Source organism: Mirounga angustirostris, unplaced genomic scaffold, assembly GCF_029215605.1.
Source record: "Mirounga angustirostris isolate CCGP_5_RB_7025 unplaced genomic scaffold, mMirAng1.0.hap1 SCAF_15, whole genome shotgun sequence".
Lineage (NCBI taxonomy): Eukaryota > Metazoa > Chordata > Mammalia > Carnivora > Phocidae > Mirounga > Mirounga angustirostris.
Window position 1 is genome coordinate 81,986,077 of NW_026991723.1, and position 25,091 is coordinate 82,011,167.

A 25,091-nucleotide genomic window follows, 5' to 3' on the forward strand; every position below is an offset into this window, starting at 1 on the left:
TCCCCCTGCTTGTGTTCCTGCTCTCGCTATCTCTCTCTCTGTCAAATAAATAAATAAAATCTTTAAAAAAAAAAAAAAAGAAAGAATTGAGGGTTAGTTTTAGAGTACAGGACAAATTAAGGCTAGAGTTCAGGTTTCACTTTTATTGCTAGAGTACATTCAGGTTAGAGTGTAGTCCATATCAGAGATCCGTTAGATAAGTTAAATTGATGTGTGGATAAGGTTTGTGATAAGTTTAGGTCACAGTCTAAAGTTATTATTGCAGTTAATCTAGGTTCAGAACTAGATGAGAGACATAAGAAGAGTATTTTAAGTATCAAATTGACATGTCTTGGGTCTTAATTTAAGATTTATTTGGGGTTATAGATAATGATTCATGTGTCCTAAAGCTTAGGGGTACAAGATGGTTATTGGTACATTTGTATTTCATTCGCAGTTATGAACATACTCAGATTAGCACTTGGTCCAGTACAACAGACTGCTTTGTGTTTAGATTACAACATCCTGAGGCAGAATCAGGGTTAGGAGAGGGAATGCCATAGCCCTGACCTCTTGGGTAACCACAGTGCTCTCAGCCTGGCGTCGCTCTGGACCCTTCTGACCCAATGCTCTTGGGATTTTCATCTACCCAGAGTTCATAATTTTGACAGATTTTTCTTTGTCTCCCTGACTCAGTTACACATGGGCAAGGCCAAGTTCCTGAATTCTGCCTGGAAAGCCCCTCCATGCAGAGGAGCAGGACAAGAATGGGCCCCAGGAGTTAAAGCAGGAACTAAGGAGAGATGGAGCATGGCCAGAGCCAATGTCAACTCCCACCTGATCCCTTCTCCAGTTCCCCTGATTTGGCTGTGATGAGGCCAGGGGTGAAGAGGAATGGGGTTCAAACTCCGATAGGTTCCCCACAGAGTCTCTTCCTTTCTCTCCACCCCACCCATGTGGAGACCATGTCCCAAGGTGGCACATGATTGGAACTTCGAGAAAATGCTCTACAGGGAGCCAAAGCTAGAACATTCTTCTTATCCAGTGGAGGGAAAAAAAGGAAGACACTAGGGTAGGGAGGGCCTTTATTTTATTTATTTTTAATAGAGAAGGACACAGGAAGAAATTAGGAGATCATTCCCCTGCACGAATGGTCTCAGCAAAGCCTCCAGTAAACCTGTGTCCTAAAACCACTCTCCTATTAAGACTCTCCCTTAAAGAACTGTTCAAGATTTCTGCAATGAGATTCAGATGGGGGAAAAATGGGAGACGTTAAAACAAGTTGCCATCTGGCAGGTGCATCTGTTCTGTCTGTGCAAGTTTCTCACAAAGGGTTGGGCATTAGCTTGATTCTCAAAAAGTGCTTGATTTCAGGGGGAAAGTTCTCCAGGTATGTGGGGAATCATCCAGGTTCTTTTGTTCTTTTTGTTTGTTTGTTTTTTTGGCAAGTCTGAAAATATCTTTATTCTTCTCTCACACTTGATTATTATTTGGTTTAATATTGAATTCAAAGTTCAAAATATTTTTTTTCCTTCAGAATCTGAAGATAGTGCTCGACTGTGTTCTATCATCTGCTGCCAGTGAAACACTTGAAGGCAGTCTGGTTATCGGAATATCATTAGATCCCTGTGCTCTATGCCCTCCTGAGGTATGGGGTTTTTCTCTTTATCCTCAGGGTTCTGGGTCTAGGCGTTGGGAGTTATATTTCTACATGAATATGTGGCACTCAGATTTGGGATTTTTATTTTTCATGTGTTCCTCCCTCCCATCTTGTTTTGTTCTGTTTCCCCCCATTCTTACTTTGCTGAAATAAGTGCCTGGGGGTCAGAGCTCTTACCTGCTGTATTGATCCTCTCTCGGTCTTTTCTTCCATACTTTCTTCCTGCTCCAGCCTCTATCCTGGACAACATCTTTTGTTCTGTCCTTGTTTAAAATCACAAAGTATCCAAGCTGGAAGTGGCCTAGAAGATCACCTAGTTCAGCTCCCTCATCTTACAGATGGGAAACCTAAAGCCAGAAGGAAGAAGGTTCGGGGCGGTAACATGACTTGCCCACAGTCACACCTGTGTGTAATACCAGGGCTGTCTGACTCCAAACCCATGATTTTCCCCATTGCTAGGAAGCCTTGAGAAATGTAGTCGCCCTTCACCCTTCTCCTTAGACACTGGGGAAAGGACCCAGGAGTAGAAAGAACCCCTGCGGTTCTAGGGGAAAACCAGCCCAGCCATGGATGCTGCCAATGAGTCTTCAGAGGGAGGCCCATTCATCCTTCTGGGACTGACAACAAGTCCTGGACAGCGGCGGCCTCTCTTCATGCTATTCTTGGGCCTGTATGTGGCAGGCATCCTGGGTAATGGACTCATTGTGGCCGCCATCAGGGCCAGTCCAGCCCTGCACATACCCATGTACTTCCTGCTGGCCCATCTGTCCTTTGCTGACCTCTGCTTTACTTCCGTCACTGTCCCCACGATGTTGGCCAACTTGCTGGCCCATGACCACTCCATCTCCCTAGCTGGCTGCCTGACCCAGATGTACTTCTTCTTTGCCCTGGGGGTAACTGATAGCTGTCTCCTGGCCGCCATGGCCTACGACCGCTACGTGGCCATCCGACAGCCTCTCCGCTATGCCACAAGGATGTCCCGGGCCGTGTGCACAGCCCTGGTGGGGACCGCATGGCTGGTGTCCCACCTCCACTCCCTCCTGCATATCCTGCTTATGGCCCGCCTGTCCTTCTGTGCCTCCCCCTAAGTGCCCCACTTCTTCTGTGACCACCAGCCTCTCTTAAGGCTCTCCTGCTCTGCACCCGCCACATCCAGCTGCTCATCTTCACTGAGGGTGCTGCAGTGGTGGTCGCTCCCTTCCTGCTCATTCTGGCCTCCTATGGGGCCATTGCAGCTGCCCTCAGCATCTGGGAGGCTCCGGGCTGTATCCACCCGTGGCTCCCACCTGGCAGTGGTCGGCCTCTTCTACGGGACAGTCATCACAGTCTACGTCCAGCCCACATCCCGGTATGAGGCAGAGCGGGGCCGTGTGGCCACTGTCATGAACACCATAGTCACCCCCATGCTAAACCCCGTCATCTACAGCCTCCGGAACCGTGACGTGCAGGGCGCACTCCGAGCCCTTTTCACTGGACGAAGGATCTCAGTTGCTGACTCCTAAGCCCTAGACCCCGACGAGGACAGTCTGCATCACCCACAGGGACAATTCATGAATGTGATCATCTGTTCTGTGCTTTTCCCAAAATCATAATTATAGCTATCGATCACTTTCCAAGCACCCACTATGAAGCAGAGCCTTGCCTGATCTTACGTTATTCCCACAAAAACCAGGGGAGCAGATATTATGATCCAGTTTCATAGACGAGGAAACTGGGTTCAAAAACAAGAACTGACTTGTCCAAGTTTACAAGTCAATTTTTAGGTGGCAAACCTTGGGCCCTTTCTGCCTCATCATTCCTTCTTCCAACACTCACTCCCAGGCACTTAGGGAGCATGCTACCATTTACTTACCATCCAGACCTGTAAGGGAGGGCAAATCCCCAGGTCTTGCTTTGGGGGGACTGGCACCTTATTTTCTATCACATCCCATGTATTCCCAAATAGTTGACTTCTCAACTGTCTGGGACACGGATAAAAGTTCACATACCCATGCGTCAAGGGGTTGACCTTTCCCAGTGCACCCAGTTTGACAGGCAGGAGGCACTCTGGACATCTGAGATTAATAAATGATTGTATTTTTATGCTAATAAGCATTTAGAAGCTGTCCATATTTTAAATTGTTTGTTCTTGTACTTGTTTACTAGGACGCCACCTGTTTGGCTACACCAGGAATTCTGTAGAAGGTGCATGCAGTGGGCATGCACCATAAGTTCATGAAATGAAGCAAAGCAGGAAAGAAGGGATGGGCTACAGGCATTAGGGACAGGTGGAAGAGGTAGTTTTTAAGTCTTTATCATGTGCCAGCACTTCATTTGCTTTTACCCGCACAAAGCTAGGGTATTCTTATGGCCAGTTTACGAATGTGGACTCTGAGTCTCCAAGATGGCAGGCTAGCTGCTCGCAGAACCAGAACAAGCGCTTCTGCTACTGGAGTTGCTCAGGTGCATTTTAACAGGGCCCCACAGAATCTAGACCCCAGGTTTGGGGGTCTCAGTGGAAGAACTTGCAAGAAGAAATCCCAGACCGGGCAGGTGCACTCGCTCAGGTGAGGACACATTTGGGGTCTGAAAGTCTTCATGATATGCCCAATTTTTAAATAGATTTATTTTTTTTAATGTCCACATCTCTCCAAGAAATCCACACCCACCCCTCCCCCCTCCACTTCTCCCTTCAGGCTCTTTCCCTTCCGAGGGGGAAGGCTGTAGCAATCCTGGCTTACCCACGGGCTTTTCCAGCTCCCACTCACAAGCCTGCCACCACCTGGTCCTGGAACTGCTACACTTTGCTGTTTAGATCTAAATAAATAAAAATAAATAAAATAAAAGGGAGCTTAAAGATCTTTAGCAGTTTTAGCAAAACAAAACAAAAACAAAATTTTTAAAAACATTTTTTTTCTAATAAACGTACACAGAAACATATATAAAACTGAAGGGGGGAGAAAGCAGCACAGTCTAGGTGAGGTGAGAGTCAAAGACACCTTCTCTATCTCCTTGATGTTTCTCCTCCACCTCCCCGAGGGGCCCTCGATCTAATCCAATCCCTTCATTTAATAAACTGGGGAAATGAGGCCCAGAGTGGTTAAGGGACCTGCCCAAGTTCACACACTTCAGGCTTCCTTGCTCAGCCCATCAGACCCCATAGCTCGGCCCTATGATGACACTGAGGCCACTCTTTCCTGGTCGCTCTTCCTCCCACCCGCTCCCCAGATCATCTGCTCGTGCTGTGATGCCCGTTCTTCACTACTCTACCGATAGCCTGTTCCTTGCTTCACGACCCACTTCCTCCCTCTGCCTTCTCTAAAGTTTCACAAAGGTATTGGTCATGATGCTCATCAACCATTCCACACCTGCACCATCAGCCCTAACCTAGGGAATAGGGTGTGTCCTGAGGGACCTTGACTCACCCTATGAGCTGACATGAGGGACCTTGTCTGAGTTCTCTCGGTGTCTCTAGAACCTGGCACAGAGAATATGTATGTGATATGTTTTGCTTTGTCTGTCTTCTGATCTTCTTCCAGGTGATGTTGCTGCATAAGGGGAGAGGGATGCAGTGAGGTTTGGGAGATTACCAATACTTCCTTCTTCTGGGCCACCAGCCCTGCCCTGGTCATCCCAAAGAGCTGGTCACACCCTAGAAGGGTCTTCCACTTCCAGACCCCCAGTAGGACAGGCAAGAGAAGGGAATGGTGGGCATGTAAATAGCCTCAGTCACCAGGCATGTGGGACCCTGGGCCCCATCCCCAACCCACTCCTACCTTTGCTTTACTTTGGGTAGACCTAGCAGCTAACATTGGCCTGAAGACAAGAGGATCAATCTTTCCCCCATCTCCAGAAAGATTGCAGAGGAGTTCTTAAATCCACTGAAGAATATTCCCCTGGATCTTTTTCACATGAAATATAAAGAGATCAATTTTGAATACCTGAAGCAAAATAAGCATATGCAAATGCTTATACTTTCTGCTCCCAGGCTGTTCCCCAGGAAGAGCTTATGCTTCTCTCAGTGAGGCTGCTGTGGCTCACAGGGGTTTGCAGTCCCTCTTCAGGAAGTCTTTACACTGCACACGAAAACCTGCTGCTTACCCACCATATTCTTGAGTTTGTCCTGAAACGACTTCCGGCCATTTCAAAATCAATCTAGCCCACCCTTCCAGCATCAATATTTTCAACTTTCCAGTTTATTCAAAATAACATGGAGCACTATGACCCACCTTATCCAGAAAAAAACAAACAACTGCATTTCAAGAAAAGAATTTGAGTCTGCCCTACACCCTTGCTTCTAATGTAACCTTCACGCATTAAGCAAGGCAGCCTTCATTTCAAATGTGCCGCAATTGGAGAGATCTCAGTGGTCAAAGAGCCTCCAATCATAAATGGGAAATTGATTACTCCTTCTATGGGTACAAAGGAAATTTCTATAAGCCTATATAATCTTTCATGAAAGGGCTGCCGCCGGGAAAATGCAACCACTACACACGAAAAATAAGAACACAAGGCTCTTTCTCAATGCGGATATGGCTGCTTTAAAATACTTGGGATAGATCAATATTCCAAGAAACTGAGAGAGCCAGCAGCTTAGTTTGTTGGGGAAAAATAATCCGACCGGCCAGAGACCAAGTGACACTTGGGAGAAGTAGGAGAACTCGGATTTATTTTACGCCGGCGGACCCAGATGAGCCCATGCTTGAAGTTCTGGACCCCAGGCAACAGGGTTATAGGGCTTTTATAGGGGACTGCAGGCAGTCAGGTTCCAAGGGCTGTGCTGACTGCTGGCAGGTGGGTTTAAACTGGGGGGCGGGGCTGCTTTAGGCGAGGACTGTAGTGCGGGGAGCCTGTGGTGGGAAGCCCGTTTACAGAAGCAGAAACGGCTGCTTATCTCTTGCTCCCAGTAGGGCTTCTGGTATCTCTAGCTTATTGTGAGTAACTTTCCGTCTTCTGGGGCCTCCTGGCCTGGGCCTGCTCTGGGTTAATTTTCCTTTTCAAGTTCAGAGGATCCCTTAACTCACCCTATTCACATCTCTTCCAGTTTCTTTCTTCCACTCCCTTTACTTTTATGTGCTTCTCCTGTTTTCTCGTTCCTGTCGCTGGTTCCTATTTTCTGCCCTTGTTTGCTGTCTTCTCTCTCTCTTACTATTACTTACCAGGCACCAGGACTACGCACACAGTTCACAGGTCCCACATGCCTGGTGACTGAGGCTATAGCAGCAGCATGGATTATGATCCAAGCCAGAAGACAGGTACAAGTGCCTTAGCAGCATCAAAGAGGAAGCAAGGACTTGAGATCAGAGTAAGGGAGAGTTGAGGAAATTCACGGAGGAATCTGGTCAATTGTACCAATGGCCCCAGTTCACCCATCCCTGAACCCATGCCCTTGGCCACATAACTTTGCCCTCCAAGACTCTGGGTTCAACCACACAACTTGCTTTGTCAACAGAATATTAGGAGGCAAGACACAGGCATGAAAAGAAGCTACGATATTGGGCTTGTTCTCTTGTGTTTCTTTCATTGCCATGAGAAGAACATGTCCAGTTAGCCCAGTGGCCACAAGAGGAGGATGAAGGACACATGGGACAGAGTCATCTAACTCGAATCCCTATCCAACCTGTAGATGCAAGAGCAGCCCAGCCACGATCAGCAGGACCCAGCTGTCCCAAAGACACAGGAGTGAAAATCAATGACGCATGATTTAAGCAACTGAGTTTTTGGATGATGTGTTACATAGCAATAGCAAGCTGATGAAGCTCCCAGAGTTATTTTTGATATTTGCCTTTTTCTCCAAACAGCATGTCCCAGCCCCTAAAATGTCCCAAGGATTGATCTACCAAGGCATACTTGCTTTCTCTGTTTGCTCTTGTCCTGAGCATGAATCTACTGAGGATTCTTTGAGAGTACGAGTTAACGCTTTTCCACTGGACTAGGAGCACCTGGAAGTAGGAGTCAGGGCTCCCCCTTTCAGATCTCACAACCAAATCCACTTTCTCTTTGTACAGAGTCAGGTTCATCTCTTGGTTGCTTTCTTTGGAGACTTTATGCTCATTCCCACACTCAAATTCAAACCACACTGGAACACGGTCAGCTCCTCTCTTATGGGAAGGGAGACTGAAATTGACAAAGGCTGGAAAAATACGATGAGCAAAACTAATCAAATAACCCCTTGCTGGGCAAGTAGCCAGACACCCCCCACCCCCCACCCCCACCCCCCCACACACAGAGACACCATTTCCACCCCTTCCTCTCCAAGGACCACAGAACAACTGACATTTGGTGAAACCATGACCAAGACCATCACCACACACATCACAAAATCTGGTAACCACAGACCTCAGAAACCACAATGATAAGGTAGGAAGCTACTTAATGATAGGCCAGATTGGGTGCTGGTAGGTTTGCATTCATCAGACCATTTAATCCTCATAAAAATACTGTGCAGCACATATTATTATCCCCATTTTACAGATGAGGAAATTGCAGCCCAGGGAGGTAACTTGCCCAAGGCTCCAAGCTACAAAGCAGTAGAATCAGTATTTGAATGGAGATCTGGCTCTGAGCTGACTTGAGGAATAGTAAAAGCCCTCCCCTCACCCCATTCTTACTCCAAATCTATTTGCCATGCATCAGAATCACCTGGCCTGTTTATGTAAAATGCATATTCTACCCTCCACCCCCAGACATCCTGCATCAGTGGGTCAGGAGTGAGGGCTGGGACCGCATTTTAAATAAGCACCTTAGGTGATTTTGATGCAGGTGGTCTCCAAGGCACACTCACAGAATCCTGGCCCTAAATCCTATAAAACTTGAGACTGCTAAAAGGGAGAGAGCATCCTTGCCTTTAGAAAGGCTGTGCTTTGGGGCGCCTGGGTGGCTCAGTCGTGAAGCGTCTGCCTTCGGCTCAGGTCATGATTCCAGGGTCCTGGGATCGAGTCTCGCATTGGGCTCCCTGCTCCTTGGGAGCCTGCTTCTCTCTTTCCCACTCCCCCTGCTTGTGTTCCCCTCTCTCGCTGTGTCTTTCTCTGTCAAATAAATAAAATCTTTAAAAAAAAAAAAAAGAAAGGCTGTGCTTAGTGGGAAGTGTTCAGAGGTAACACAAAGGCTGTAGGAAATACACAATTCTGGAAAAGATGGACAGCAAGGTCTACCATGAACCTCAGAGGGCAAAGGATTCTGTGATTCTTTCCAACTCTCCTTCCAGATAAGTTTGAGGTATCCCATTTCTCTCTCCTCTCTTGAATTTATAGAAATTACTAGGAATCAGTGTCTTAGTTAGCTCAGTCCGTAACACCAACCACGGGGCAGGCACCCCTCATCTCTTCCCAGTAGCCTTTTTGGGTGGACATCATCATAGCCTGTGCAGAGGCAAGCCTGCCAAACAGTACTAAGATCCTGACTTCTGAGCTCTGAGTTCCTGGGCATTAAGTCCTGACATTATTCTTCACTGGCTGGTTGACCTCAGGCAAATTACTTAACTATAAAAGAGGATAATAGTATCTCTCTGGGGTTGTTATGAGAATTATCCAAGAAAATACATATAAAGTGCTCAGAATAGGGGTGCCTAGCTGGCTCATTTGGTGGAGCACGTGACTCTTGATCTTGGGGTCATGAGTTCGAGCCCCACGTTGGCAGTAGAGTTTACTTTTAAAAAATTAAATTAAATTAAAACTAAAAAATGAATAAGTAAATAATTAAGTGCTTAGAATAATGACCTGGCATCTAGTAAATCTCAATATATGTTGGTCACTTGCACCATCACAGGTAGGGGACAAGAAGTCATTGGGGATAAGCGGCAGGATTGGATTTGAACACAAAGCTTGTGCTCTGAACTAGGGAGCTTGGGACTCTTCACTAGCATGGGTGCCCCCTGCCTTCCTCTTTTCAACCTTAACTGACCATAATATGAAAATTAAGTGCATGCATGTTGTATTCACCAAATATTTTGTTTGCTCTGTTACTCATTAATAAAGGGTGTGCATGTAATACTTTCTGGTTCTCTTTCCTAAAAACAAATTCTCTAAAATGACTAGTACATGGTGGTAGACATCACCTCCAGCCCCTAAATCCGAAGTCTGCGGCTGGGTTTACCAACAGCAACAAAACTATTCTTTCCCTCTCCTCTGCTGCCACCATGTGGCCAAAACCAAGTTAGACCTGGCATTTCCTCTTGGCTTTGGCCCAGCTGAGGGTTTAATCTGAATTTGTAATCTGGTTCTCAGAGAGCATAGGTAGTACACCTCTGACCAAAAATATGTAACATTTCTGGAAAAGCAATATAACAGAGAACCTTCTACCTTAATGTGAATTCCAGCCTACTTCAGCCTTGGCAATTTTCCCCACTTAAGCAGCCAACATGCGCTTCTATCAATGCAGATCAGAAACCTGAAATGACAAGATACAGACCCTGTCCCCAAATACTTCATAGTATTCTGTGTAAACAAATACTTACAATTCAACTGGGGCAACCACACATGCTGAAGATGGGGTTACCCTACAGGAAAAGGAGACAAGGTCATTCAAGCCACCAGGATTTCCACATCTCACACTTAGGGAAAACCTTACGTTTCTCATTAAACTAAATACAAAATGATAGCATGAAAACAACAGAAGATAACTTACTGAGATGTTCCTATGTGTTAAACAAAGTGCCAAGTACTTTACTGGTATTAATTCATGGGCCTGTCACGCAAACTACTGTTATCCCACTAGGTAGGTGGGAAAGCAAAGCCACGCATTGAGCCCTCAAAACTTTTTTTTTTTTTTAAGATTTATTTATTTATTTTAGAAAGAGAAAAAGTGTGTGAGCTGGGGGAGGGGTAGAGGGAGAGGGAGAGAATCTCAAGCCGACTCCCTGCTGAGCACGGAGCCCTACATGGGGCTCGATCTCACAACCCTGAGATCATGACCTGAGCCGAAATCACGAGTCGGATGCTTAACCTACTAGGCCACCCAGGCACCCCCCTCAAAACTTTTCTTAACCAATGTTGTCATAATCCATAGAAGCACCGGGAATGGTGTGACTGCTTCTTCCTGAAGAGACAGGAAAGACTTATCAAGGTTCCACAAAAAAACAGAGATAGAGCAAGTTAGCAGTAAAATGTTATTGGTAAAACTAAGTGAAGGGTATACAGGTATTAACTGTAATATTCTTTTAATTTTCCTGTAGTTTTCAAAATAAAAGGTGATTTTTAAAAATGCATGAATTCATCAAAGTTGAGAGCCAGACAGATATTAAAAGAGCATATAATTTACCTCTTATTTTACAAATAGGGAAACTAAGGCCTAGGGAGAGGAAGAGGCTTGTCTGAGGGAACACAGCTGGCTGCCAGGAAAGCTAGAGTTCACGTTCACTGTTCTCTGGATCATTGCCACCTGCAGTGGACATGGGTGGGCAGTATGGTTCTGGGGGGACAGATCAGACAGGCTTTGCGGGGAAGGACTTTGTGGAGTCCTGGCAGGGAGGGGAGGACCCCTCAGCGGGTCACAGCCACAGCCCGGATGGGTGGAGGTTCTGATGTGAAACGCAGGCAGGACCAGGGGACCCGGGCTCCACCCAGCTTAACTCCTTTTTCTCTTTAAATTCGCTCCCTAATTTTCTTTCTCCAATCTATTCTCTCCACTTTTTTTTTTTTATCTTTTTTAAGATTTATGTATTTACTTTGAGAGAGAGAGCTCATGTGGGGGCACAGGGGGAGGGGCAGAGGGAGAGAGAGAGAGAGAATCGTCAAGCACACTCCCCACTGAGCAGGGAGCCGAATGCTGGGCTGGACCCCAGGACCCCAAAATCATGACCTGAGCCAAAATCAAGAGTCAGACGCTTAACCGACTGAGCCACCCAGGTGCCCCCACTTTTTGTTTTTTAAATTGATCTGTTTTACTGTCACTTGATCATTTGCTTTCTCCACGCAGAACTAACACGACATTGGAAATGGTATAAATTTTGGAAATATACAGACCAGATTTTATACCCTGCCCTGTCCATAAGCTGGAGTAGTCACTTAACCCTGCTAAGTCTTGGTTTCTTCATGTCTGAAAAGTTACTATTTATTTCCTACCTTGAAACAAGCCTCCTGGTATTCAGTGGTTTATTTTATTTTAATTTATTATGTTCAGTTAGCGAACAATGTTCATTATTAAATGTTTATTGATCCTTAGCAAGAGTCAGGCACAGTAGTGGGCACTGGGGATGATAAAAACTTATTTGAAGGCGGTGTTCTGAATATTTTATATGAAAGGACTCACGTTCCTCATCCCCATTTCACAGACGAGGACACTGAGGCACAGAGGGGTTCACAAAGCTAGTAAATGTTAGCCTACTATTCTTGGAGTGAACAATGATCGTGCCAGGCACTGGGAAGAAAACAGAGCCTGTGTGTGGGACTCTCGTGCTGGAGGCAAGTGAAATCTGGAATACTACAGGGACATAGTCTGTGATAGACAAGTAGCAGTTTCTTTCCTTTCCTCAATGCCATGGCTAAAAAGGAGACTCACATGAAGAGGAAGAGAAGAGCTCTGAGCATTTGGGTTCAACTCCTTCCCTCCCTAACTCAAATAAGCTGGTTTGTGATCATTGCTGTCATTATCTTAATCCATACACCAGTGATTCTCACACCTGAACAAGCCTCAGAGTCACCTGGAGGACTTGGAAAGAGTGTGCTGGGCCACTCCCGGAATTTTTGATGCGGTGGGTCCGGGGTGGAGCCTGAGAATCTGCATTTCGAACAAGTTTCCCAGTGAGGCTGATGCCTCTGCTGTGGGACCACATGTTGAGAACCGCTATGACCGAAGAGATGAAGCATACCGTTCCCATTGCAGAGGTGAGGAAACTGAGCTTCAGGAAGCCTAGGTACCGGGCGCCTGGGTGGCTCAGTCGGTTGAGCGACTGCCTTCGGCTCGGGTCATGATCCTGGAGTCCCGGGATCGAGTCCCACAACGGGCTCACTGCTCGGAGGGGAGCCTGCTTCTCCCTCTAACCCTTCCCCCTCTTGTGCTCTCTCTCTCTCATTCTCTCTCTCAAATAAATAAATAAAATCTTTAAAAAAAAAAAAGATAAAATTACATTTGTTGGGGGCGCCTGGTGGCTCAGTTGGTTAAGCGACTGCCTTCGGCTCAGGTCATGATCCTGGAGTCCCGGGATCAAGTCCCACATCGGGCTCCCTGCTCGGCGGGGAGTCTGCTTCTCCCTCTGACCCTCTTCCCTCTCGTGCTCTCTCTCTCTCAAATAAATAAAATCTTAAAAAAAAAAAAAAAAAAGAAGCCTAGGTACCGGGCGCCTGGGTGGCTCAGTCGGTTAAGCGACTGCCTTCGGCTCAGGTCATGATCCTGGAGTCCCAGGATCGAGTCCCGCATCGGGCTCCCTGCTCGGCAGGGGGTCTGCTTCTCCCTCTGACTCTCTTCCCTCTCGTGCTCTCTCTCTTTCTCTCTCAAATAAATAAATAAAATCTTTAAAAAAAAAAAAAGCCTAGGTACCTCACTAGGAGCTATACCAGTGACAGGATTCGAACGCGGATCTTTCTTGACTCCCAAGACCGTGCTATTTCTGCTATACCTGAGTAAGAGATTTAATACTCGAGGATTTCCCCATTCCATTTCTGTTCATTTTATTCTAGAATCTCTGTTCTTGAAAGGCAAAGTGAAGGTTCTGCAAGTGGCTATTTTCATTTCCAATAGGAACAGAAGATGTTTTCTAAACGCTATTTTGTGGGGCGCCTAGGTAGCTCAGTCGGTTGGGCATCTGGCTCTTGGTTTCGGCTTGGGTTGTGATCTCAGGGTCTTGAGATCAGGCCCTGCGTTCTGTGCAGAGTCAGCTTGGGATTTTCTCTCTCCCTCGACCCCTCCCCCTGCTATGGCAGTCTCTCTCTCAAATAAATAAGTAAACCTTAAAAAAAAAAAATCTATTCTGTAAATGTTCTTGCCCATCCACCCAAGAATTCCTCTTCTAGAAATCTATACTAGGAGAACAATCCAAAATACAGCCCCAAATGCAAAGATGCTAAGTGTTTTAATGAAAAACTGGAATCTAAATACCCAATATTGGGGCGCCGGGGTAGCTCAGAGTTAAGCGTTCAACTCTTGGTTTCAGCTCAGATCATGATCTCAGGGTCACGAGACCGGGCCCACATCAGGCTCTGTGCTGGGCGTGGAGCCTGCTTAAGATTCTCTTTCTCCCTTTCCCCCTCCCCCACCACTCATGCATGTGTGCTCTCTCAAAAAAAAAAAAAACAAACCCAATATTAAGGAACTGGTCAAATAAATCATGGTATATCCATATGATGGAGTATTATGAAGCCATTAAAAATTATTTATTTAGAATTTTTATAACAGGTCAAAGTATTTATGATATAATATTAAATAAAATAGAACACAAAACTAAATCCAGTAAGCTCTCAATGTTATTAAAAATACTGAAAAAAAGACTGAGGGAAATAAACAGGAACATTGACAACAGTTGTCTCTGCTTCTTCTACACTTTCTACAGTGAGCTTTTTAAAGCAGATAAACCATGCACTTTCTTCCTACTGACAAACCACAACAGATATTTTCAAGACCCTTTTACAGTTAGTCCACTCCTGAATAACCAGAAAAAGCAAAAATGAATTTTAAAGTTAATCTTTTAATTCCAGATTACATTTTCCCTGACCTTAGAATTACACTGTTTTAAGTAAAAAAACAAGTGAAATACATTCAAATGACAGTCATTATTATAAATAAGAATACAAATAGAAACGACTAGAAGGATACCTATAAAAATGATAATGCGGATAATTTTTTGTTGGCGGAATTATAGTAGGACTTTTAAAATCTCTTTTTTAGCTTAATAATTTTTATTACATTTTCTACAATGGACACCTATTACTTCTGTAGTAAAAAGTCTTTGCTCTTTTTCCTTTTAAGAGACAACCACCAAGCAAATTACAGCACCAACTACACAGTGAAATATTAATGACCATTTTTAAAAACGTTGCAGATTACTTAATAACATGAAAAAAGTTTGATCTATATTAGCTGACCATACTATAAAACAGTATGTTCAAAATGATCCCATTGTTTTGTTTAAACACAAGCAAATGTCTACATATACAAAGGAAATACAATGGAAGGATATATGCCAAAATATTAATGGTGTTTTACCCTAGACAATAGGATTAGATATTATTTAACTTTCTTATTTTCACTTCCGTATTTTGGCAAATGTTCCTCTGTTAAATATTACGCTTCCAGTATGCAAAAAAAAAAGAAAGAAAGAAAGCTTTTTAAAAAGCTACATTACAACGAAAAGTTACATTGTTAAGTACGAGAAAGACAAAGAAACGAGCAGGAGTATCTTATTGAAAGATCAGGCTTTCCCAGGGAGGCTGATGCCTCTGCTGTGAATCCTGGGCTCGTTCCCACAGCTGGGAAGCCTTTAAAAAGGCTTCCCAGCTCCAAACCAGCTCTGACTTCTAAATCAAGCCGGCCTTCCAGCATCAGGAGGGCAGTCAGCATCAGCCTTCCTTCCTACTCAAGACTGAATAAGGCTTGAGCGGGACACGGGCTCCAGCAGCAGACGTCACCCCTCTTGATGGGCAAACGTACACTGTCTGGAACCTTTACACGAGACGCTGGTAGAGAACAGGGTCTAGGGTAAAAACATAACTGCCTTCCAAGACTATGGATCTGATTACAAGTAAGTGTAATTTATGATCACTGATGAAGGAGACACACAATTTATGTTGCAAAGAGCACATTAACTATAGAATTATACTCCCAGGCCTGGCAGAGACCTCTGAGATCATCTGAAGACAATTTCCAGGACGCTGTCTTTGGGATGCTATGTAAATACTGACTAGAAACAATAACAGAGATGTCATGCTGGAGAATCTTAAGTAAACAGTTCAAAAGCCTGGCTTCCTGTTTATACAATTTTGAGTCACTTTACTGCTAGCCACAAGGTGATTCAGCATTCCAACGGAATCTAAGAATTTCTTGACTTTACATATACTAAAAGGGACTACAAAGAACAGCTGAAAAGCCACACAACACAGGAAGGGACAAAAATAAATACACAGCCATGTGTCTTCCAGCCCAAACAATGCGAAATCTATGCAATTAGACTAGCAGTTCAATCTATTTCCAAATCGCTATCCTCACTGTGGCAGGTGCCAGAGTTACGCACAGACGTCAGCACCAAGACTTCCTTTTCGGGGAGCAATCCAAATTCCTGCAGAAAAGCTTCAAGGTCCACAGCAAAGAAATCTTCCCCCAGCTGGTCAGTGACACGAACAAAATTGCCAATCAATTCACCTCCCTTGTAGATCAGCAGGGCAGGGAGGGCATTCCTGGTGAAGCGACTGCTGGCCCCGAGAACCGAGCTCTTCACCCGGCAGAATTTGACAGCTGGGTACTCGGCAGCAAGGCAAATCATGCAGCCGTTCATGGCTTCGGCCCCCGGAATGCCATCCTCATAAATATGGACCATGATGAGGGTGCTTTTCTGCTCTTTATCAATCATGTCTAAAAACCCTTCTCCACTGGGGATCTCAAAAACCTGCTTGAACTGGGGCCCTTTGTGAAGCTGCTGCCGCATCTCTTCCATTCTCTGCTTCCGGTACCGCTGGAGGAACTCTTCGTCATCTTGGTCCTCATGCATCATGGCAAACTCCTTCAGAGTCATCTGCAGGACGACCGCAAAGTGAGCAGACGCAACGTGAACCCAACTCTGCGGTTATAGTTAGTAAGCACCCCACGCGTCTGGGATGCGAGGAACCCTGCTAAGTGCTCTGTACGCATTAATGCCCACAGAAATCTTATGATAACCCCACCGGGAGGGAACTTTTATTGCCCTCATCTTACAAATGAGATCCGAGGACTTGAGATTATTGGCGCCAGTTCACGTAGGTACGAGCCCAGGATTCAAACTAGATTTTTTTTAAAAACCCGATCTTTTAACTACTGCGTTACGATGCCTCTCCATCCAAAAAGGTGGTTAATATCACTTCATGAGCGTGTTTCTTTTGGTCAGTCTTGACAGTGGATTAATTATTTTATCCACTATGTCAATTTTGGTAAAAAGACAACAGAATATTAAGGACTTTCAAAAAGAACACTTGCAATTCTTGCTCTGCACGCTCCCCACACAGTCACATACACTCTCTAAAACTGGATGTTGGGCGCCTGGGCGGCTCAGTTGGTTAAGCGACTGCCTTCGGCTCAGGTCATGATCCTGGAGTTCCTGGATCGAGTCCCACATCGGGCTCCCTGCTCGGCAGGGAGTCTGCTTCTCCCTCTGGCCCTCCCCCTCCTCATGTGCTCTCTTTCATTCTCTCTCTCTCAAATAAATAAATAAAATCTTTAAATAAATAAATAAATAAATAAAACTGGATGTTGCTCTTTATTACAGTTGCAAGCTGAAATCATTTTTGCTTTTTTAACAGCAGCTGTTGGGTGTACCAATTAAGCCATAACCTGCTTTTGCCACTTGGCATCATTACATCATAAATATTTCCTCGCATTTCTAAATATTTTTTTTTTTAGAATTACACATAATGTGCCATATTTTGCTTAACTTCCCAGTTTCTGGCATTGAGCCATTTTCCAGCTCTGCTCCACAGCACACAACCCAGCAGGACACGGACAGCTTCTCTCAACTGCCCCATGTGGTCATGTGATATGTTCTTCATCTGCTCTAATCTCAGTATAAGGAAGCCTTGTGAGCAGTGGGCACGTTGCCCTGCAGCCAGCTTATGTTACAAAAGTATCTTCCTTCTCCTGGCCTGGAACGGAGCCTAGCTCTGCCCAGTACAGCACCAATTAGAGGGTGGGCCAGGGAACAACAGTAGATCAGAATGGACATTTCTGCATCACGGCCAGCACCATCCTTCCCCCCCAGCTCCCAACTCTCCTGTCTATCTTGGTCTGCCAGAGTGGCTCTTTCTGAGCCATTATGGTCAGAAAGTCTCCTGCCCCGAAATCCTCCTCCTGCTCCAGGCAAATGACTCCTCACTCAATCCTCTTATGTGCTCCCTGATCCTGGCTGGTATTGCCAGCCAAGAGCTGCTTTGGACCATGGCCAAATGATCTCAGGCACTCCTCGACATTCATCCATGTTCAGAGGGCAGGTGGGGGGATTAGATGGTCCTTTTGATATGGGGGAAATAAGAGAGTCAGGGACCTAGTCCCAAATATCTTCCAGAAGCAAACATATGCCCATTTGCTTCTACTGTGTTGCCTTGTTCTGCTAAATTCTCATGAACAGGCTTCAGGTGAAACAGAGCAGAATCATGGAAAGAGCAAAAAAGTCTGGCTGAGACTCCTACTTCCTATTAGCATTTACTGGTTGCACGCCCTGAGCCAAGGCCCCTCTCCTCTCGAAGCATCTGTTTCATTGTCGGTAAAACAGGGATAATGCCACCAACCTCAGAGGGTTATTCCTGGCCCAAGGCCTCAATAAAGGACAGAAAACTCCCGTTTACTGAGCACTGTCAATGGGCCAGGCACTGCACTGGGCTTTGCACCCAGAGAGCACTGTGAGGTAGAGATGCCGACCTCACCTAACCCGTGACAAACCGGACTCGGAACAGAAGACACATCCCCACGGGAAGCCGGTGGCCGCGCTGAGAGAAGCCTGGGGGCTGCTAATTACCTTCCCACTGAGCTTCTCCTGGAGGTCCTTCTGCTTGTGTTGCTCCTCCTCTTCATCCAGACGGGACCTGCAGGTCATCGACAGCTTCTTGACTAGCCTTTCCATCTCCCGGCACTGCTCTCCTCTCTGCTCTGTCTCCAGCTGTTTGAAGCGGCGCCAGTCATTTATCACCCCTTTTGGACCTGAGTGGGGGTGAATGTGGAGGTGACCAAGAAGAGTGGGCAGAGGATTACGGGCCAGCTCACATCCGGCTAGAGCCTGCTCCATCGGCTGCACGGGGACATGCACACAGGCTCGCGTGGCTCCCACACAGTGATGTCCGCTGCGGCATGGTCGCGTAATTAAATGGACGAGCTAAGGCCCGACATCAGGAGGGGCACTAAATAAATCGTGATTCATCTACTCAAAGGAAAATAAGGTGACTCGTACAAAGAATGAGGTAGCTATATGTTTCTTGCCATGAAAGATGTTCAAATATATTAGGTCAAAAAAAAAAAAAGAGCAAAATGCAGAACAGCATCATGGGACGGTCATCCAATCTTTAGAAAAGAAATTGTATGTGTATGTATATATATGTACAGATATCTGCTTATGCACATGTACCTTTGTATGTTCATAGAAAAAGGACTAGAAGGAAATGTCAACAGTTAACAGAGGCTGTCTCTAGGTAGGGGGATCCAAGGGGACTAGTGAGACAGAACGGCTACTTTTTTCTTTCTACATTCATACATTCTGTATTATCTGGATTTTTTTTTTAATATTTTATTTATTTATTTGACAGAGAGAGACACAGTAAGAGAGGGAACACAAGCAGGGGGAGTGGGAGAGGGAGAAGCAGGCTTCCCGCGGAGCAGGGAGCCCGATGCGGGGCTCGATCCCAGGACCCTGGGACCATGATCTGAGCAGAAGGCAGATGCTTAACGACTGAGCCACCCAGGTGCCCCTATACTGTATGGATTTTTATAAGATTGTGGCAGGTTGTTCTGTTATTCAAGTTACCCCCAAGCCTCGCTGCTCCTATGCTATATATCCCTGACATGTGATTTGTAGGACCTTTTATGGGATGAATATATGCATCCCTGGCTCACTGATGTTGGGCTTGGCCATGTGACTTGCTTTGGCCAATGGATTCTGAGCAAAAGATTTTTTTTTATTTTTTAATTATTTTTTATTGTTATGTTAATCCCCATACATTACATCATTAGTTTTTGATGTAGTGTTCCATGATTCATTGTTTGTGCATAACACCCAGTGCTCCATGCAGAACGTGCCCTCTTTAATACCCATCACTGGGCTAACCCATCCTTCCACCCCCCTCCCCTCTAGAACCCTCAGTTTGTTTTTCAGAGTCCATCATCTCTCATGGTTTGTCTCCCCCTCCGATTTCCCCCCTTCATTCTTCCCCTCCTGCTATCTTTTTTTTTTCTTAACATATAATGTATTATTTGTTTCAGAGGTACATATCTGTGATTCAACAGTCTTGCACAATTCACAGCGCTCACCATAGCACATACCCTCCCCAGTGTCTATGACCCAGCCACCCCATCCCTCCTGCCCCACCCCCCACTCCAGCAACCCTCAGTTTGTTTCCTGAGATTAAGAATTCCTTATATCAGTGAGGTCATATGATACATGTCTTTCTCTGATTGACTTATTTCACTGAGCAAAAGATTTATGAGCCATTAATGTTTCCAACAGTCCTCTCTTGCTCACTAGACTTGGTCATGAAAAGGCATGTCCCAATCAGGGGTTGCTCCTTCAACCCTGTCGCTATAATGACAGGATATATGAAGAAGAGGCAGGCTGCTGCTCACCCACACAAGCAGCTTTGAGGAATACACCTTCACTATCATAAGCCACTGAGGTTTGGAGGTCATCTGTTACCGCAGGAAAAAAATATAAAAATCTACATGAAGATGGGGCACCTGGGTGGCTCAGTCATTAGGCATCTGCCTTTGGCTCAGGTCATGATCCTGGGGTCCTGGGATCGAGCCCTGCATCGGGCTCCCTGCTCAGCGGGAGGCCTGCTTCTCCCTCTCCCACTCCGCCTGCTGGTGTTCCCTCTCTCGCTGTGTCTCTGTCAAATAAATAAAAATCTTAAAAAAAAACAACAAAACTTTAAAATTCTACCAAGAAACACAAAGAAGGATCTGATTAAATGGAAAAGCAATACCATATTCCTGACCAGGAAGGCCCAATATCACAAGGGTGCCAATTAACCCTAAATTAATCTATATATTTAATGCATTCCCCTGTATGCATGCTCCTAAATTTGTTTTGGAAAAATAAGAAAGCAAAAGTTAAGGGGCACCTGGCTGGCTCAGTCAGTAGAGCGTGTGACTCTTGACCTTGGGGTTGTGAGTTCAAGCCCCACACTGGGCACAGAGCCTACTTTAAAAAAAAAGTTGGGAAAATGGTGACACAGAAGAGTATTGAGGGAAAACCAGCCCCACCAGATACTAAAACCTGTAATACAGTAATTAAAAACAGTGTGATAGAGCACAATAAAAGACAAATCAATGCAAGAGACTACAAAGTGCAGCTAAAGACACAAATAGAGACAGGAATTCAGTACATGATAAAACTGACATTTCAAAGCAAAAGAGAAAAAGATAGTTTATTCACTAAATGGTGCTGAAACCAGTGGGTAGCAATATGAAGACAAAAAGGGAGCCCTACCATATACCTTGCACCAAAATGAATTCCAGATGAATCAATATTTAAGTGTAAAAAGAAGAAAGAAAGAAAGAACGAAATCATGAACATACCAAGAAAAAGTATGGGAGAATCTTTTTATAATCCTGAGTGAAGACCGTTTCAGTAAGAAAAAAAAGTAAGAAAGTATTAAATAATGCTTTCAGACACATAAAAATAAAAGTTTTATGCCAGGAAAAGAACATAAAGTCAAAAGACAAACAACAAATTGGTAGAAATAGTTACAGCTCATAACACAGATGAGTTTCCTTACTAGATAGCTGCCTAAAAAGCAAAAGACCAACCACCAATTTTTAAAAATGAGTAAAGGCTATGAAAATATCTCTTAAAGTTCAAGAGGCTCAACATCCCTCTTGAAAAAGATAGAAAATAAAACTACAATGAGTTACCATTTGTCATCCACCAGGAGGCAGAGATCCCAGAGATCTCTGATAACACAGCAGGAGGGCAAGTGTATGGGGAAAACCCTACTGCTGGTTACGTATGAAACAGCGCCACCTCAATTGCCACAATTTGGAAATATGAAAATGTGAAAGTATTAATATGCTATTTCTAGGGGTTTATACTACCACATAGGATACCACCATGTACTATATGCATACCTATGACTTATGTGATATCAAACCACTATTAATTTGAGAAGCCAGATGCAAAAGCAAGGCCGTCTGTGTTAACTGTGTGTGTTCGCAGTCTACGTACGCTGTGCACACCTGTTGGCTTTGTGCACTGAGATGGCTAGAAGCACGCAGAGGGACATGATGACTCGAGGCTCTCTCTGGAAGTGAGACTGTAATTAGAAGTGATCAGGAGACTTCTAACTGATACATATTTAATGGACATTTGTTAAAGCTGATCCCAGAGCTCAGGGATTCCCAGTACCTGTGTTAACTGAGATGCCTTCGCCCGCCAACTCAGCATCTGCAGGTGTCGAACTCCCGGCCAGTGCCGCCCTGCCTCCGTCCTTGTCCTCGTGGTCGCTGTCCTCACCCTCACTGCTGCTGTAATAGTATTGCAGCTTCTCCCCCAGCAACTTGTCATCCAGGGTCGTCATGGTGCCTAAGAGAGGCAACGGATCAGGCTCTTTGTTGGTATGAACCAGACAGACACAGACTAGGGGCTCACTTATGCTGAGATCCTACAATTTACAAGACCCGAAAAGTGATTTTTTTCATAAGCAGGATCTCAGCAAATCCATACCATCATCCCGGGTGACAGGGTCAATCACGCTCTTTTTGTCGAAGGTAAAACTGAAGCTCAGACAAGGGAAGTTTCTCTGCCAAGCTTTACAGCAAATGGTGGAGCTGGGATCAGACCCCAGGGTGCCTGACTCCAAGACGCGGAAGGTGTGAGTCACTGTCTTCCGTACACCATACCCTGTACTGGCCTGTTGGCTTGGAGGAATCTACTTACTGGCTGGAGGTTTTACCTACACATACTTTTAGGTTTTCCTATCAACTACGACTGCTGGGTAATTGAAAATTGGGTAAGAATCCTCAGGAAAAACTCCAAAAAGCAGCATCAAGAGTATTATGCTGAGTCACTCTTTGTTTAAATCAATCACTCATGTGTCCCTTGCCTCCAACTGCCCCTAACACACACTTACGGTGAGGACGGATGGGCTCTGAAAGCCCTACCAACTTTGGTTAAAAGATGGGCCCCTGACAAGATCTTTCTAATTCCCAAGAGTTTAAACGGCAATGGTTAGAGCCAAGACTGCATCAGAAGAAACCAAGGGCACTTGGGGAGAAAGGTACAGCTTAGCTCCTCAGAGGCCAGCTTGCCCTTCCAGGAGGAAGGGTGCCAACTCTAGTCCCTCCCCTAAGCATCGTAATACTATGCTTCCTTCATTAAACACTTATCACCGGGCCTGTGAAACTCCGTTACAAAGTGGCTCTCCCAAGGGGCAAGGGGTTCCTGAAAGCAGGGGCCTCCAAGGTCCAGCACAAGGCCTGCGCGGCGTTCACTAAGCACATACGCAGACAGGCAGGGTCGGTGCGGGAATGCGAGACCCTAGTAGTCAGAGAAGGGGCACACAAGGCAGGGCGGATCGAAAGAAACGTGCAGCTACGGGGGGCTGGGGCCGCGGGGGACCAGAACCAAACTTAAGAGGCATGGAGCGGCCCGGGCGGTGCAGGGTGGGCAGAGAGACTGGGCAGGGGTGTGCTCGGTGAGGGCGGGGCCTCTGAGGAGGATGCGGCTAGGGCGGGGCCAGTGGAGAGGCCTGAAGGAGGCGGGGCCGGCGGGGAGGGCGGGGCCTCTGAGGGGAGGAGTCGGGGCGGGGAAAAGCGGAAGGGCTGGTGAAGGAGGCGGGGTCGCGGAGGGGCGCTGAGGGCGGGGCCAGCGGAAGGGTGGCGGAGGGGCGCGCGGAACCGTTGGGGGTGCTTGAGGGAGGTGGCACCAGAGGAGGAGGCGGGGCAGGGAAATCGCGGCGGCCGTGGGGGGCGAGGGGGCGCGCAGACATCACCTCCCACCCGTGCTCCATGCCCGCCGCTTCTTCCCGACTGACCTCAGTGCAGTTACCCCGTCTAGCTCAGTCCGGAGCCTTTCCGGCTGGCAGCTCCGGACACTTCAGAAGGAAGGGTGAGCTCGGTAGGAGGAAGAGAAGTGGGTCGGCGCCTTGAGCACTACGAGAAAAGCCGCCGGAGTCCCGACTGCGCGGACCAATGAGGCGGTCTTCCCGCGGTCGGGCAGACGCACGCTGCCCAATTAGGGGAAGCCTCCTCCGGCGGCTGGGGGCAATGCTACGGGTCCTTCTTTGGGACAAAACACCTCGACGGCAGTAGTACGTTTCAGTTGGCTTTGTTTTGATTTAAACGGAAAGTCACCCTGTACGTGCCTAGTTTTTAATAATAAGAAAAGTTTGTTTGGTTATCTTTGAAGTTTCTGAAGCCATTCCACCTGTGTTTCTTACTGGTTCTTAATCACATCGCGGCCCTTAAGACAGACTCAGAGACATTAAATATTTTGCCCAAAAACACACAGACTTGCATTAAAAAAAGCAGCAGCAGCCAGGTCCCCGACAACGCTGTGTGAATTTCTGAATTGGGTCCTGGAACAGAAAAAGGACATGAAAGGGCCAACTGATGAAATAAGGTCCATTAACAATAATAGTGTATCAGCAGTTTTGATAATTGTACTATGGTTATGTAAGATGTTAACCTTTGACTATTCTGGGTGAAGAATATAGGAGAATTCCATGTTACTTTTGCAACTTTTTTTAAGCCTAAAATGATTTCAAATTGACTCCTTATTAAGGTGTCCAATACACACCCATGAAGTAATTAATAGAAAGCTTTGTGCAAACTGAATCATCCAAAATACCCTAAAACAATACACTCTAAAATAGGGCTCCTAATTTGAGGGAGATATCCTCAACTTGTGGTCCTACGACCACCTGAAATTGTCTGCAAATTGGTATATGTGCCCATTTTCCTAAGAAGCTCTTGGTTCAGGCTATCAAGAGTGAGAACTCCCCTGGGGCGCCTGGGTGGCTCAGTGGTTAAGCGTCGGCCTTTGCTCAGGTCAGGTCCTAGGGTCAGGATCCTGCATCCTGCTCCCTGCTCAGCAGGAAGCCTGCTTCTCCCTCTCCCACTCCCCCTGCTTGTGTTCCTTCTCTCTGTCAAATAAATAAATAAATAAAATATTTAAATATTTTTTTAAAATGAGAACTCCCCTCCCCAAATTTAAGAACAATTCATCCTATGGAGATCCTGCGGTGACTTGTATTTTTGTTTGCAGAGTGAATAATCTTACCTTAATCAGATTTGTGTGTTGAACAGCCAGCCAACTGGAGGATGCTTGTGATCTGCCTTAAGGGACAAGCCAGCACCCAGCAACAAAGCCTCTGCAAGGCAGATTCCCCATAAATATCTGTTAAATGAATGCTAGGTGAATGCATTTGCTTTTAGTTCTGTTTTTCTGACATCTCCCTGAAGCAAGGATCTTCTTCATCCCTGGTGGTGCTTTGTCCTTCAAAATTCACTTTGGGGGCGCCTGGGTGCCTCCTTTGATTAAACATTTACCTTTGGCTCAGGTCATGATCCCAGCGTCCTGGGATCCAGCCCCTGCGTAGCAGGGAGCCTGCTTCTCCCTCTCCCTCTGTTTGCTTCTCCCTCTCCCTCTGCAGCTCCC

At 45.9% G+C, this 25,091-nt stretch overlaps 3 protein-coding genes across 3 annotated transcripts in view; 1 reads left to right on the forward strand and 2 right to left on the reverse strand.

Moving 5' to 3' along the window:
* LOC123849976 (olfactory receptor 1L8-like) overlaps positions 1 to 21,966 on the reverse strand; it is a 254,310-nt gene extending 232,344 nt beyond the window's left edge. The window contains exon 1 of the mRNA XM_064580069.1: positions 21,840 to 21,966. The gene's annotated coding sequence lies outside the window, so the exon portion shown is untranslated. The remainder of the gene's footprint in view (positions 1 to 21,839) is intronic.
* On the forward strand, positions 2,206 to 3,141 carry LOC123849426 (olfactory receptor 1K1). The gene is given in 3 exon segments (XM_045882010.1): positions 2,206 to 2,776; positions 2,779 to 2,872; positions 2,874 to 3,141. Coding segments are annotated over 3 exon segments (933 nt in total).
* On the reverse strand, positions 14,218 to 23,646 carry PDCL (phosducin like). Its single transcript, XM_045883092.3, has 4 exons — positions 23,467 to 23,646; positions 21,840 to 22,016; positions 18,246 to 18,427; positions 14,218 to 16,277 (listed from the first exon to the last, which is right to left on the reverse strand). Exons 2-4 carry the CDS (start codon positions 22,009 to 22,011, stop codon positions 15,726 to 15,728), a joined length of 906 nt encoding a protein of 301 aa, XP_045739048.1. The 5' UTR covers positions 22,012 to 22,016; positions 23,467 to 23,646; the 3' UTR covers positions 14,218 to 15,725.
* Between the last annotated feature and the right edge of the window lie 1,445 nt (positions 23,647 to 25,091).

Coding starts and splice junctions, on each gene's coding strand:
- PDCL (XM_045883092.3), bottom strand. CDS start 22,011: ATGACGACCCTGGATGACAAGTTGCTGGGGGAGAAGCTGCAATACTAT. Junction 18,428..21,839: donor AGGCATCTCAGTTAACACAG/GTACTGGGAATC, acceptor ACCCCCACTCAG/GTCCAAAAGGGGTGATAAAT. Junction 16,278..18,245: donor AGGAGAAGCTCAGTGGGAAG/GTAATTAGCAGC, acceptor GTCGTCCTGCAG/ATGACTCTGAAGGAGTTTGC.